The following is a 13,356-nucleotide window of genomic DNA, read 5'->3' as shown; positions in this document are numbered from 1 at the left end:
ACCCTGGGATAAACAACGCGGTCGAATGAAGCAACTGGATGCCTAACTTGGGTATTGTAGATAGGTAGTTTAATTCGATCCTCTCACAAACTTAGGACCCGTCAATTACTTAGCCTTTACCCGATTTATTTTATCTTGTTGAACAAAGCACCTGCAGTCTGGAGCTCACAAAAGTGACATCATAAGTTGTAACACCAGGCTGGCAATACCTCATCGATTCCGATCGATTGGAATCCGGTCAAATAAAATCTAGCCGATTGTCTTGCGATTCTTTATTAAAGCTGTGTCATTTCACATATTTTTCTTCTTCTACCATCTTACTGGAACCTTATGTGTAAAACTGATCTGATCTAATTAAGACCCCGCCATTCGCGGATACATCTCAATTCCCTGCAACGTCTCAGTCTCAACTTTCATTCTCTCATCACATAAGTCTCTTGCGATGTCGTCTCAAGAATCTGGTCCAAGAATGTCTTCTGCTACAAAAGAGGTCCTTTCCAAGGTGCGGCATATGATTCCGCCAATGCTAGAGAGGTTTCACAAGGGTCTGTCGCCAAAGCACTGATTCTGGATGACTGAAGACTGACGCAAGAACAGGCCAGTTGGGTAGAGTCGCCGTCATCGGCGGCAGTGAAAATTATACAGGCGCACCCTACTTCTCGGCCATGGCGAGCGCAAGGCTGGGGTCTGATCTGGTAATTTATGCTTTCGTACTTTTCTCCATGATATGTTCTGGCTAACCATGGCTCTCGCATGTAGTCGCATGTCATTTGCACACCAGCAGCCGCAACTGTCATCAAGTCATACTCGCCAAACCTCATGGTCCATCCGCTGATGCGACAGAGTGAAAATGCCAAAAAGGAACATGAGCCTGCGGCTTGGAATGCTTCCAAGGACCCCGAGTCCAATGCTGACCACATTGCGGCTCAAATCAAAGATCTACTGCCTCGCCTGCATGTCCTCGTCATCGGGCCTGGTCTGGGTCGTGATCCTCTGATGCATGCTACTGTTGCACGCGTTATCCGTGCTGCTCGCGAGCAAGAGCTTCCCATTGTATTGGATGCTGATGCTCTGGCGATCGTGCACACGCAGCCCGAGCTGGTGAGCGGTTACGACGGTGCTGTACTGACACCCAACGTTGTCGAGTTTGGCAAATTGTGCGACGCACTGAAAGTCAAAGTCGACGACAATGCGCCTGAGACCGCGCGCGTTGAGGCTCTGGCCAAAACTCTCAAGGGCGTCACAGTGGTTCAGAAGGGTGCCAAGGATTACATCTCCAACGGCGAAACAACACTGACTGTGGACCTTGAAGGTGGTAAGAAGAGGAGTGGCGGGCAGGGAGATACTCTGACTGGTTCAATTGCCACATTTCTGGGATGGAGGAGAGCGTACCTGGACCGTCTGTGGGATGTCGGCAAGGATCCCATCGGCGAGCACGAGTTGGTTGGACTCGCGGCCTTCGGTGGCTCTGCTATCACAAGAGTATGTGTTTTGCCCCTTTTCTTGCTCAAAGGCATAGAGGTCACCTCTGGTTGCCATTCTCTCTTGAGCTTCCCGCCAAGAGGCGAACCCCGGATTTCTATGGGTCCAAAGTATCACACTAATTGTCTCCTAGGAATGTTCTCGTCTAGCCTTTTCTAAGAAGGGACGCAGTCTACAGGCAAGCGACTTGACTGACGAAGTTCACATCTCATTTCTCAACATCTTCGGTGAGGACGATGAGGTAGATGAATCCAGGCTGTAACTACAATCACGACTCTGTTATATAGATGATCCAGCTAGGAGTGAGCAAGAAAACTAAGGACATTTATTTTAAGTGATAAATATATGTAGACAATTTAGTCTGACCTGAGTACAAGAGAGTCTTCACTAAGTATATTTTAACATCCTCTCCTAGAACCTTGTATTTCTTGCTCCGTACGGTCAGCTAAGAGCACATGACATATGGATGTTATCCAGGCTGAGCCAGGCTATTAGCTCAAGACTCAGCTACGCACCGAAATGCGAAAGTACCTTGCAGCTGCTGTAACTTATGCAAATAGACAAGGACATAAACATACTATGACCAGTAGGAGGATTCAGGCGTACCTCACAGCTGCGCGTGCGCTTCAACGCTACTGACACGATAGATAGAGGAGAACGAGGACACTGGCACCCTCGCCTCGGGGAACAACAAAACATAAACTTTAGAAGAGAATACCAAAACAAACTTAGTAAAGTCTCCCCTAAGCTTAGGGTAAATTGCCTAAGTCTTCTCATCCCTTATAATACAGGTCCTAAGCTTTCTTGCCTCGACCTGCCTTGGCCGTCTACGATTATACTGGTATGGCCAGCTATCAGCTTACTTAATGTCCGTTGACTATCTTTTTCTAGCAGTGCCTCTGTCGCCAACGAAGAACTCGACCGCGCATCAATATTCGAAAGTACTTTGTAGGTGCTGTAGCCTAAGGTGCCTTATCCAGACAACCTTAGCTGCCTACCACGAACTCATACTCCCCGACAAAATGACCATCGCTATTAAACATCTTCCCGGCAGCGCCATCAACACGATTCAGGTAACCCGTACAAACCTCGAAGCGTTGTATCACCTTTTGTTCATAATCCTACACTCTCATGTCAATAGCTTTATACAAACGTCTTCCAACGCATCCAGGCCCTCCCCCCATAGCCCTAATTAGTACCGATTCTTAAAACCGGGGTCCCGTTGCCAATATTAGCCATCACAGGCCAACTGGACTTTAACTACCATTGCAACGCGACTTTGCGTTGCGCTTCGAGTGAATGAGGAAGAGCTGGTAAGACAATGCAGGTTAGCCTTGCGCTGGAAACCCCATCACTAGCATGCAAGAGCAGAAGTTGACGTTGGAATATTTTTGACTAAGGGACGAACCCTGCGCTAAACCGAGTATCGCTTTTTGTCTACCCAGTGGTGGATGAATCCAGAGCTGGAAGGACCGGGACAACAGTTCAGAATGGCTTGGTAATGGCGATTTACTATTACTGAGTTGAGGCTGAAGTCGAAGCGGGATTATTACGACCTCAGGATAAATTGACACGCAATCCCAAGAAAAGAGCAATAGGCCGAGCGGCCGTGTCCTGCAAAACCCAGTACATTGTCTTTCGCAGTGTTAAATCGATGGTATTTACTAGGTTGCGGGTAGGGAGTAACTCCTCTTGTAAGTTATCCTGGAAATCATCACTGAGCTTGTTGACAGTAACATCAACACTCTGCATGTGCAACTTGAGCAGGACTGGCATATGGGCCGCCTTAGGAACCTCTTTATCGACATTACATGAGCAACTCACTGCCATCTTCGCCATGTCATATGCGGAGACAATGAGTTGGTTTACATCAGCCGGATCATGATCAGCCGAAGCGACGACACAGAACAGTCCAGTGTATGGACGATACAACGAGTCAAGTCCCTTGGAGAAGTAGGAGCAATGCCCTCAAGAGCACCCGCAGCTGAGCCATTGCTGAGCTGGACAACCTTCACAGGTAAGAGTATAGTATCACTGAAGTCAGAGGCTGACTCCGGCCATAAGATCTGTTGCGGGTGAGCGAGTGGGGGCTGAAGTCGAGGCGGGATCTTCACAACCTCTGGATGAAATAAGATGCTTCGAGCTAAGCAATATCCTCTATCATCCTAACCTGGCATTCGAGATATTTCGAGACAGCTTAAGCCAAGTACTATCTCTATCCAACCGATCTCGCATACCTGACAGTTTGAGAATAGTCACACTGGTTTCTAGCATTTGTAATATTACTATATCAAGGCTAAAGATAAGTTCCGAACATTCAGACCTCGGGATAAGAACAGAAGGTTCAAGTCAAGAATTGCCTTCTGTCTGCATGATCACGCGTGCCAGATATTTGGTACTTCAGCCAGTTAAATCTCAGAAATAAGGATGATATAGGGTTCCCCGAGGTCTGCAAAAGATATATTCAAGACATTTGATCACAATGCGTCTTCTACGTAAATCTCGCACTATGTCGTATGATATATATCAACCAATCGCTCAGCAGGGTCCGAATGGCCTTGCCCCTTCAACTTTATTTGAACAAACTGCGTAGGAAGCTGACGGGATGGCAATCGATGTGCCCAAATGGTTCGCGGCCGATGTACTGCATGTGGGCGGGCTTGGGGCATTTGAATCTCAACTCACAACGCAGACATACGTTCTTGCTGATTCTTGAGGGTGAAATACCTGGCTTTATTGAGTCAATACGCAGCTGATCTGATTTTAAAGTATGGGTGGACCTCGCTACTGAGACCGGAGTATCCGACCCTCTTGCTTTCGTTTTCATCAATCCTGTAGTGAAATTAGGTCCTGTGGTTTTGATATATATATATGTATATCTTTTGGCATTGTGTGATATTATTCTGGTGATACTGCAAGTACAGGTTAGATATCACAACAACAATAGGCTGGGTACTTACCGCAGAGAACCCCGACCCCTTTCTGTTCTGATATTTCTGTTGGTCCAGATAGGCGTTGTGAATAAAGCGGTGTCGTTATGTCTATTAGAAGCTTGACCGCTGGTCGAATGTGGACTGTTCTTCAAGTAATATTCATCGAGATCAGGGGCATCTTCTTTCTTTTGGGGGTGACCACACGTCTCATGGCATATGGTAGGGGATAATCGCAGTGCTTCAGAAGGTCTGTTATATTCACACGAGAAAATGCATATCTTACGGTCGAAGTTATTACTTAATATCTTTACGCGATGCAGCATTCTGATCGACGCAAGGTTGCGGATTATTCAGGGTCCAGCCGATCCGAACTGTCATCCCAGTTGCCTAGGTAGCTTGGAGTGGAACAAGGAAACCAGAGAACACGATCAACTGTGATAACTACAGTTGGGACCAACAGTGAGTAGAAGTGACCTTCATAAGCCACAAGGGGATAATCCTGCTCAGACCAAGTCATGCGAAGTCTTGGTTTCAGTTGTAACCCTGACCGAGATCTCGCTTGATGAGCTCAAATGTCTAGATAATCTGATATTCTTCTTTGATATCGTCAGGGATTTCTCCCTCAGCTGCAAGGATGTCAGCATACTTCGAAACCAGTCGAGTTTCAGTCCAGCACGCCAAGGTTTAAACAAGAGAACCTGAGGACCTCTGAACGACATAAAGACTTACTAATTAGAGTCTCTATCCTAAATAATATAAAGTTTCGGGGAAGTTTGAGATAGTGAATTGAGTCTTTCGCCTTTTTATTTCTTGATAAGTTATACTAAACTTACGTATGACTTCTTGCCGCTTTCCTGTGAATATCTGTTTATCAAAGTATTTATTGAAGGTACCTTAGCCACAGTCAATACGGCGTACACACACCACAGATCCTCAGAAGCATCGCCATTATTCCCTACCATACCGCCATAAGACGTATAATCACCCCCAAGAAGAAAGAAGCCGGTGAAGCGCAAAACAATAAGGAGAATGAGAACGGCGATAACGACAAAGCCATTCGGGTAAGGGGTGGCCGATGGCCACGAAAGCGCCCGGTCTCGCTGAAGAAAGGGAAACTGCCGAAAACAGCAACTTGGTATTTAGGCCACTGGCCAAAGCTACCTACGACTGGATTATTTGCGACGGAACGTCCGTGTTGCCAGGCGAGGGCATTCCTCAAATGTGCATCAGAACCGTGATTCTCCAATCCTGCAGTGACCACAACCAGCAAGATTTGTATCAGATTGCGAAGCACCAGTATCCGGATGATGCCTCAGCCTCAAATGAAGATTATGAACACATTAGACATAGTACTATCGACGAAAGCAAGCTCGATCTCACCGAAAGAAAGGAGAAACTGCAGAAAAGCTACCAATTGTTTTGAAATCACTGGTCAAAGCCACAACTAGACCATTTGCAATGATGTATATCTGGCTGATATACCTCCGGATGCATACTTATCACGTCGAAGATTTCAGGTAGTTTAAACGTCTCCCAACGCACCACAAGCTGACCCTAATCAGTAAAAATTCTCAACATCAGAGTTTCATCAATAAAATTATGTTTCACAAGTCCAGCTGGATCTCGACCACTCTGTAATCGCCCCTCCGTGCTGCACTCCTGGCTGATGAGGGTGGAACAGGAAAGACTACAGATTAGCCTTGCACTGGCTATTTATACACTATTACTGTACAAAGGCTGAATTTGAGACAGGAACCCCAGGCCTTGAGATGAGAACATGAAGTTTAACCCTAGTATCATCCTTTATCCTCCCGACCTCGCCTCTCCAACGTTCTGATAGTGGTTGTACTGGTTTATGAGTCTAAAGTCAAGGCGGGAGTTTTCGGGCATCGTGATGATAAGGTAGTAGAAGGTTCAAGCTAAACATCATCCCCTGTCTGCCTGGTTTTGCATATCAAGCATATTCATAGTGGTTATACTAAGGTAGTGCCTAAACCTTCTTGTATCCAAATAGGTATGGCACTGGATGTTCCGAGAGTTCATTTGATTTCCGAACTCTTTCAACCTCTGGATTTATCATCGAACAACCTTTCTGGTAGACCGCCTTTACCAGACTACGCATTCTAGGCAACAAGTCAACAATCAACAATACCCCAACCGTCTCGGGAGTCATCTCATCAGTTCTCCGCCTACCTTAGCATCCGTTTTGTCACCTTGTAAAGCCACGTCACCTGTTGGCAATATAAGGCAGCTAGCAGCTTCAAACTAGAGATAATAAAGAAAGGGCAAGCTGAAAGCTGGGATGACCGCGAAAGTGTGTTTATATCCCGGCAAGCCGAATTCTAATGGCAGGAAACTCAGAAAGAGATTTCAGAAAAAGGGAAAGGCGAAGAGGATAAGTAAATTTTGAAGTAGTTTTATATGTTATGGCCCGGATAACTGACATAATCCTAGATTGGGCCAAGAGCTTTTGGCTTGGAAACAGTTGGTGAAGATTAAGTGACCTGTGAGAAACCTTTCAGATAGACACACATGTACACTTGAGCATCTCAACGAGGATCATCTAGATGAAAATTCGCGGAAGTTCTAAAACGATTCGGATTCATCAGGGATATGGATCTTTTCTACTGCTATATACAGCTGAAGCACTCTTTAGTTACGAACTGATTGCAGGCGGGAAACGTCCTTTTTGCCCCCAGTGAACTTCCTGCTCCTGTCTTGCTGTGGCACCTTGGGACTCTGCTAGAGCATCTACAAGCAAGGGGTTACCCTTAGTCGCATGCGTTTGCTTTTTATTGATCACAAAAAGTGTGTCAAGTCTTCCGCCACCTCCATGCCCCGAAGAGTTTGGGTGGCCCTCGTGCTTGAACTGCTCTTTGCTTTGAAGAAACTTGATGTGGACATTTGACTCTCCGAACAAATTGATGAAGATTGGCACCTGAGCTCCGGCGTGTTGGTGTTAGCTATTGAAGAGGCAATGGAAGGCAGGAAAACTTAGGACTTTAATCTAAAGTAGTCAAAAGACTTGGGTAAGGTAAGTTTAGGATATTTTAGTAGCACTTTAGACAAGTTTATTCTAGCACCTGGATTTAATGTTAGAAGTTTTATCCTCCCTCGAGGAGAGGCAATAGGAAATAGTTAGTGCTCTCTCGTCCTTTCTGCCTGCTTGACTGGTAGACAGTGGCTTTGCCTATAAACTAATAGTCTTGAGTGATGAAGCTTTGAGTTGACGAATTGGAGGTTTGAGGATAACAACCAGGAATCTCAAATTTACATAGATTAGCAGAAATATTAAGTCTCTCTGTAAACCGAGGCTTGGTTGCGTAAAACTTTACCATCTTCTGACGATTCGAGATTCATTTCGCATCTTTTTGGGTTTCTAGGTTCACATACAAGGGTTCGTGTAGATATAGTTAGCTTGCAAATTGGAGAACAAAAAGAATAGAGGACATTGATTGAGTTTTAAGCTCTATTTTACATGTGACGATGCTACAGGAGAATCTCCCTCATCTCATTCTCGTCGCTCCATTCTGGCGCGACCCCTCGACATGTTCCCTCCGCCTCAAGAGGGAAAAGCGACAACAAATATTCGGTATAGACAGCGACATCCCCAAAGGCCTCCGTTATTCTCCGCGTAAGTTGCTTTTGATTATATTTAACCGAGGAAGCTCTTGACGAAGGACTGGGTGACGTCACGGAGCTTGGCCTCGGTGTCCTTGGAGATAGCACCCTCCTTGTCAATGGTAGCAAGGAGCTCAGACTCGTTGGTCTTGAGGTGAGAAAGGAAGTCAGACTCCCACTGGAGAATCTTGTTGACGGGGATGGTGTCGAGGTGTCCGTTGACACCAGCGAAGATGAGAGGAACCATCTCGTTAACGGCCCTGTTGAAAAGTTAGGATCATGGCATTATTAGAGGGAGGGGGATGCATAAATTGGGCTGTATTGCTTTTGCTTGAGAAGCTCAGTAAGCTAGAGAAAGATTAGCATCGTTATTTATTATCGTTACACGGAGATATTCAACTTACACGCTCACCACGGTTGAGGGTCTGCTTGGTAGCGGCATCAAGATCAGAACCGAACTGGGCGAAGGCAGCGACCTCACGGTACTGGGCCAAGAAGAGCTTCAAAGAGCCGGCGACCTGCTTCATGGCCTTGACCTGGGCAGCGGAACCGACGCGAGAGACAGAAAGACCGACGTTGATGGCGGGTCGGATACCCTTGTAGAACAGCTCAGCCTCCAAGAAGATCTGACCATCAGTGATAGAAATGACATTGGTAGGAATATAGGCGGAGACATCACCACCCTGGGTCTCAATGACGGGAAGGGCAGTCATGGAGCCACCACCAAGCTTGTCGTTCATCTTGGCGGCACGCTCGAGCAGACGAGAGTGCAGGTAGAAAACGTCACCGGGGTAAGCCTCACGTCCAGGGGGACGTCGGAGAAGCAGAGACATCTGTCGGTAAGCAACAGCTTGCTTGGAAAGATCGTCGTAGATGACGAGAGAGTGCTTGCCGTTATCACGGAACCACTCACCTAAACATCTAGTTAGCAATGGAGTTTCACAAGCATCGAAGAAAAACAAGTAGACGCTGAAGAGAACAAAGTATTTGAAAATTCACAAGATGCTGATGTGCATATGTTGCGTCCGTGATAAATGTTCGATTGGAAGATATTCCTGTGACCTGGGAGAGAAGGAGCTGAAAACTTACCGATGGAGGCACCAGTGAAAGGAGCGAGGTACTGAAGAGGAGCGGCCTCAGAGGCGGTAGCAGCAACGACAATGGAGTACTTCATGGCGTCATTCTCCTCGAGAGTCTTGACAAGCTGAGCAACGGTGGATCGCTTCTGACCAACGGCGACGTAGATACAGTAGAGCTTCTTCTTCTCATCCTGGCTATCGTTCCATCGCTTCTGGTTGAGGATGGTGTCGAGACCAACGGCAGTCTTACCGGTCTGACGGTCACCAATGATCAACTCACGCTGACCTCGGCCGATGGGAACCATGGCGTCAATGGACTTGAGACCAGTCTGGACGGGCTCGTTGACGGACTTTCGGGGCAGAATGCCAGGAGCCTTGAGCTGAGCACGGCGCTTCTCCTTGGTGTTGATGGGGCCCTTGCCATCAATGGGGTTACCGAGAGCGTCGACAACACGGCCGAGCATCTCAGGGCCGACGGGGACATCAACCTTGGCAATGTGTTAGTCCCAAGTCGAATAGTTCAGGATATATAAGTATGCTTACAATCTCGCCGGTACGCTTGACGGTCTCACCCTCCTTGACGAGACGATCAGAGCCGAACAACACAACACCGACCTGGCCGGCCTCGAGGTTCATGCACATTCCCTTGACACCGGAAGCGAACCTGTTACATAGTTAGATATGTGATGCATGACGAGACTATTCCAAATTTTGATCAGTACGTACTCGACAAGCTCCTCGGCCTGAACGTTGGCCATGCCGTGAACACGGGCGATACCATCACTGTGAGTTGAGTGTTAGTATTGGCTGGTCTCAATTGAGTCGTTGCTGGGTCTCAGGGCAATTGACAGCGTGGTGTTGATGTTTGAGACCATTATGTACCACCTGCGCTTTGCTCCGGTTGCTCCCAACAAAGATCCACATACCCGACGGAGAGGACACGACCAGTCTCAGCGAGACCGGACTCCTCCTGAACACCACGAATTCGCTGCTCAAGGATGGAAGAAACCTCAGTAGGAGTGGCCTTGGCGTCGGAGGCGTAGAATCGAGCGGCGTTGATGGAGGCGGGTGCGGCATTTCGGACCTGGTGGTGAAAAACAAGTTAGCCGAAGCCCGAAAAAGTCCTCGACCGGTCGGCGGCGACAGCGATCCCAAATAGCTCAAAAAAGCTCGTGCGAAACTGAAAAGTATAATCCAACTACTCAATTGAGCTCTCTCGATGGGTTGTCGATGGATGCACGATATTTGGAGGCGCCGGTCGATGGCATTGTCGATTCGGGGGCTCGGAAGAGCACGTTTTAACTTACCGCGGCGACCCTGCCAGCAGCAGAGACAGCGCCGACGGCGCGCGTCGACTGTCGAAGGGCGTTCCGGAACATATTAGAGGTATACGGGAGGTTTGGAGATGAAAGGAGAGCAATTGCAGCCGGGTGCAATTGGGAGGAGGGGAGATTGGGGAGTGCGGTGCTGCCTTTACAGGAGAGCAAATGGAGATTTTTGAGGAGGATGGTGATGGAGAGCAGAGTCTGTCTGAGGGATAGAGTGGGGTTCAGCTACTCCGTTAGACCAATCATGATTCACTGAGCGGTTTTGCCTGGATATTCCGAAGCAGTCTTAACAATTTCTTAGCTTGTTTTTCCAACCCGCTTGAATTTCGGGGCTTCATCTCGCCCACGGAGCTGACGTTCGACAGAATCTTTAAGATCGATAAGAGAGCAGAAAAGATGAAGATGGCCAATTGCCATCATCTCTCGCTATTTGTTACCAATTGACCTCACCTTAGATCTCTGGATCCCTAATAGCCTCATTGTGCTAACTAATTAACTAATTGACTTCCTTCATCCAGTCAACTCCGTACCGCCGAATGATCGGTATTACCCGGGTACGTGCCATAAGTTAGTGCCTAAGATATGCGGTTACAAAGGTTGAGGTCGTCCTACCTACGGAGTACAGACCAGGGGGATGCCTCATGGAGCTTTGATCCATCAACCTGTGGTTTTCGTTGTGGAGCCTTATTACATTGGCCCAGCCACGGGAAGAACAAAACATCAGACCTTAGGTACTTTTAACTCAAAAGTCAAATAAACATGGATGTCAAAAGGCACCCTAAGTTCTTACTAATTTACCCAAATCTTTTCAATCAGTTAGGAATACGGATAAGGTCCTAGGTTTTCTTTTCGCCCCTTAACTCAGGTACTGGTCAATAAAGTGAATGGCCAACTCGCAACGCTATCAGAGACGTCAGAACTTAAGAATAACACTTTGACCCGTCAAACTGATCAATGGCGAGCTCTGGTGGCTGACTACCGGAGCACGCCCGTTATCTTGTAGCCTTGCGCTGGAGATTCCCGATCTTCAACTAATCTATAAGACCTTGAAGCCTTGTTACTTATGGTTTTCAACATTAACTGCTTTGTGTTGACGGATGTCCGATGTGCCCCAAGATACATCTCAGATGCCGTTATCCATAATCTGGGGTGCATCCACAATAGCACAAATTGTTAGTCAGTCATATCAAAGGAAGACCTTGCTATAGTAAAGGGTTCCCCGAGCTTTTGGCTTGGTCTAACACGAATGACCAAAGAAAGCTATGGGTGTCAGCTTTCATTCTCTAAGGCTTCTCGAGTGTAAGAAGAATTCGTATGTCATATTTGAGCGTCCACCATCAAAGGTTTTCAGGCGCCATCAGTTATTCTCAACCTATGTCAACCATTTTGTCTCTGAGGATTGAGGTCTTGTTTCTTACCACCAATGGACCATCCCCTTGTAGGAATGTTTTCCTCGTGCAACTGGGAAGGCATCGTGATCTTGATCTCTTTTACGAAACATAATTATCTTGAAACATGAGAGCCAACATCTTCAGTCCTGTTGCTATGGGGCAGTTGCCTGTGCGTTTACTGTGAGATGATGGTAATATGAGAAAAGTTGATAGGGAACGATTGTGAAATCTTAGCGCCTAGAGTCGACAGTTTCACGCTCAAATTTGACAACCCATAGCCAAGTAGCCCTGGCATTATACAGTGTCGGCATCAGAAGCATTGCGATACATTCAATACGAGCTGGCCAATTACCACTACGTTGACAATCAATTAAGATCGGTGGGCGTATAACATCACAAGGAATGACTCAGAATATAGTAGTCACACACAGGTCAGGAGCATTGACATAACTCCAAAGAGGAGAAATCATCGAAGATACAAGTGATGGACCAAAGTCCCCGAAGGACATGTTTATAACGTCTCGCGTAGACGTAAACAGACGAGAGGCCAAGCAGACAAAGTACCAGTGATCTGACGATTGATGGCAATGTCACATTCATAGTGAATATCGGAAAGCCGGCAGAGCGCCGGTCGGTCTCTCAGGCCGTGGCTCGACTGAAAATTTCAAGTCAAGCTGATGCAGCAAAGGCAACAGAAAATACATGTCCCATGTGAGTTTTCCCCTTAATGTTCGCCGTGACCATCCGTAAATTCAAACAACCAATTTTTTTCAACCGTTTATCGGACAATGCCGTCGAAGCGAGACTTGAACCACTTGACGGTCTCCTCGCGCTTGATGCGGTGGCTGGCACCGATGCGGGACTTGGTTCGGCGGCGGCGGGTGACGCGCTCACCAGGTCGGGTCATGCAGCAGTAGAAATCCATGCCGTAGATACCGATGGAGGGGTCATACTTGATACCAAGATCGATGTGCTCGCTGATACCGAAGCCAAAGTTGCCAGTCTCGGAGAAGTTGCGCTTGCGAAGCTCGTACTCCTTGACCTTGAGACCACGCTCAAGAATCTCCTCGGCCTTTTGGATGTTAGCATCTCTGCACTTTGGCATTTCCAACCTTCATGTGTGAATTTACCTTAGGGCCTCGGACGGTGACATGGACAGCAATCTTTTCGTTACGTCGGATACCGAAGGTTCGGACGGTGTAGCGAGCCTTGCCTTTGAAAATTTCAGTCAGATGGAATTGCATCGCCATGTTCAAAATTGGCTAACTTACTGTAGACGGGGGTCTGACCAGAAAGCTGCTCCAGCACCTTGGCGGCACGGGTAAGTCTGTCACCAGACTCTCCGACGGAGATGTTCAGAACGAGCTTCTGAATCTTCAGCTCCCGCATGGGGTTGTTTGCCTTCTCGGAAGCCATTGCTGCTGTTATTAGTCGACCTGGTGATGGAGTTGTCGAAGATCGCGAAGGTTGCAAGAGTAATTTTTCAGTTTTTGTGAAGCTCGTAATTATTTGAGGGTTAAGC

At 47.3% G+C, this 13,356-nt stretch overlaps 4 protein-coding genes across 4 annotated transcripts; 1 reads left to right on the top strand and 3 right to left on the bottom strand.

Moving 5' to 3' along the window:
• Positions 1 to 469: 469 nt before the first annotated feature.
• FTJAE_261 (uncharacterized protein) lies at positions 470 to 2,183 on the top strand (the record flags this gene model as incomplete). Its single annotated transcript, XM_037348822.1, has 5 exons — positions 470 to 545; positions 598 to 695; positions 760 to 1,482; positions 1,616 to 1,723; positions 2,130 to 2,183. 5 exons carry the CDS (start codon positions 470 to 472, stop codon positions 2,181 to 2,183), a joined length of 1,059 nt encoding a protein of 352 aa, XP_037212609.1.
• A 5,887-nt stretch (positions 2,184 to 8,070) lies between these two features.
• FTJAE_260 (ATP synthase subunit alpha mitochondrial) lies at positions 8,071 to 8,283 on the bottom strand (the record flags this gene model as incomplete). The annotated part of the gene is made up of 1 exon (XM_037348811.1): positions 8,071 to 8,283. The coding sequence occupies one exon, from the start codon at positions 8,281 to 8,283 to the stop codon at positions 8,071 to 8,073; it is 213 nt and encodes a 70-aa protein (XP_037212608.1).
• Positions 8,284 to 8,324: 41 nt separating this feature from the next.
• FTJAE_259 (ATP synthase subunit alpha mitochondrial) lies at positions 8,325 to 10,494 on the bottom strand (the record flags this gene model as incomplete). Its single annotated transcript, XM_037348799.1, has 7 exons — positions 8,325 to 8,384; positions 8,441 to 8,949; positions 9,126 to 9,603; positions 9,659 to 9,779; positions 9,842 to 9,898; positions 10,042 to 10,199; positions 10,423 to 10,494. The coding sequence occupies 7 exons, from the start codon at positions 10,492 to 10,494 to the stop codon at positions 8,325 to 8,327; spliced, it is 1,455 nt and encodes a 484-aa protein (XP_037212607.1).
• Positions 10,495 to 12,612: 2,118 nt separating this feature from the next.
• On the bottom strand, positions 12,613 to 13,250 carry FTJAE_258 (60S ribosomal L11 protein; the record flags this gene model as incomplete). Its single annotated transcript, XM_037348788.1, has 3 exons — positions 12,613 to 12,906; positions 12,965 to 13,047; positions 13,106 to 13,250. The coding sequence occupies 3 exons, from the start codon at positions 13,248 to 13,250 to the stop codon at positions 12,613 to 12,615; spliced, it is 522 nt and encodes a 173-aa protein (XP_037212606.1).
• Positions 13,251 to 13,356: the final 106 nt, after the last annotated feature.

This window comes from Fusarium tjaetaba (genome assembly GCF_013396195.1).
Source record: "Fusarium tjaetaba strain NRRL 66243 chromosome Unknown NRRL66243_c0000010, whole genome shotgun sequence".
NCBI classification, from domain to species: Eukaryota; Fungi; Ascomycota; class Sordariomycetes; order Hypocreales; family Nectriaceae; genus Fusarium; species Fusarium tjaetaba.
Note: the sequence above shows the minus strand (reverse complement) of the source record. Positions and strands in the feature narration are given on the sequence as shown.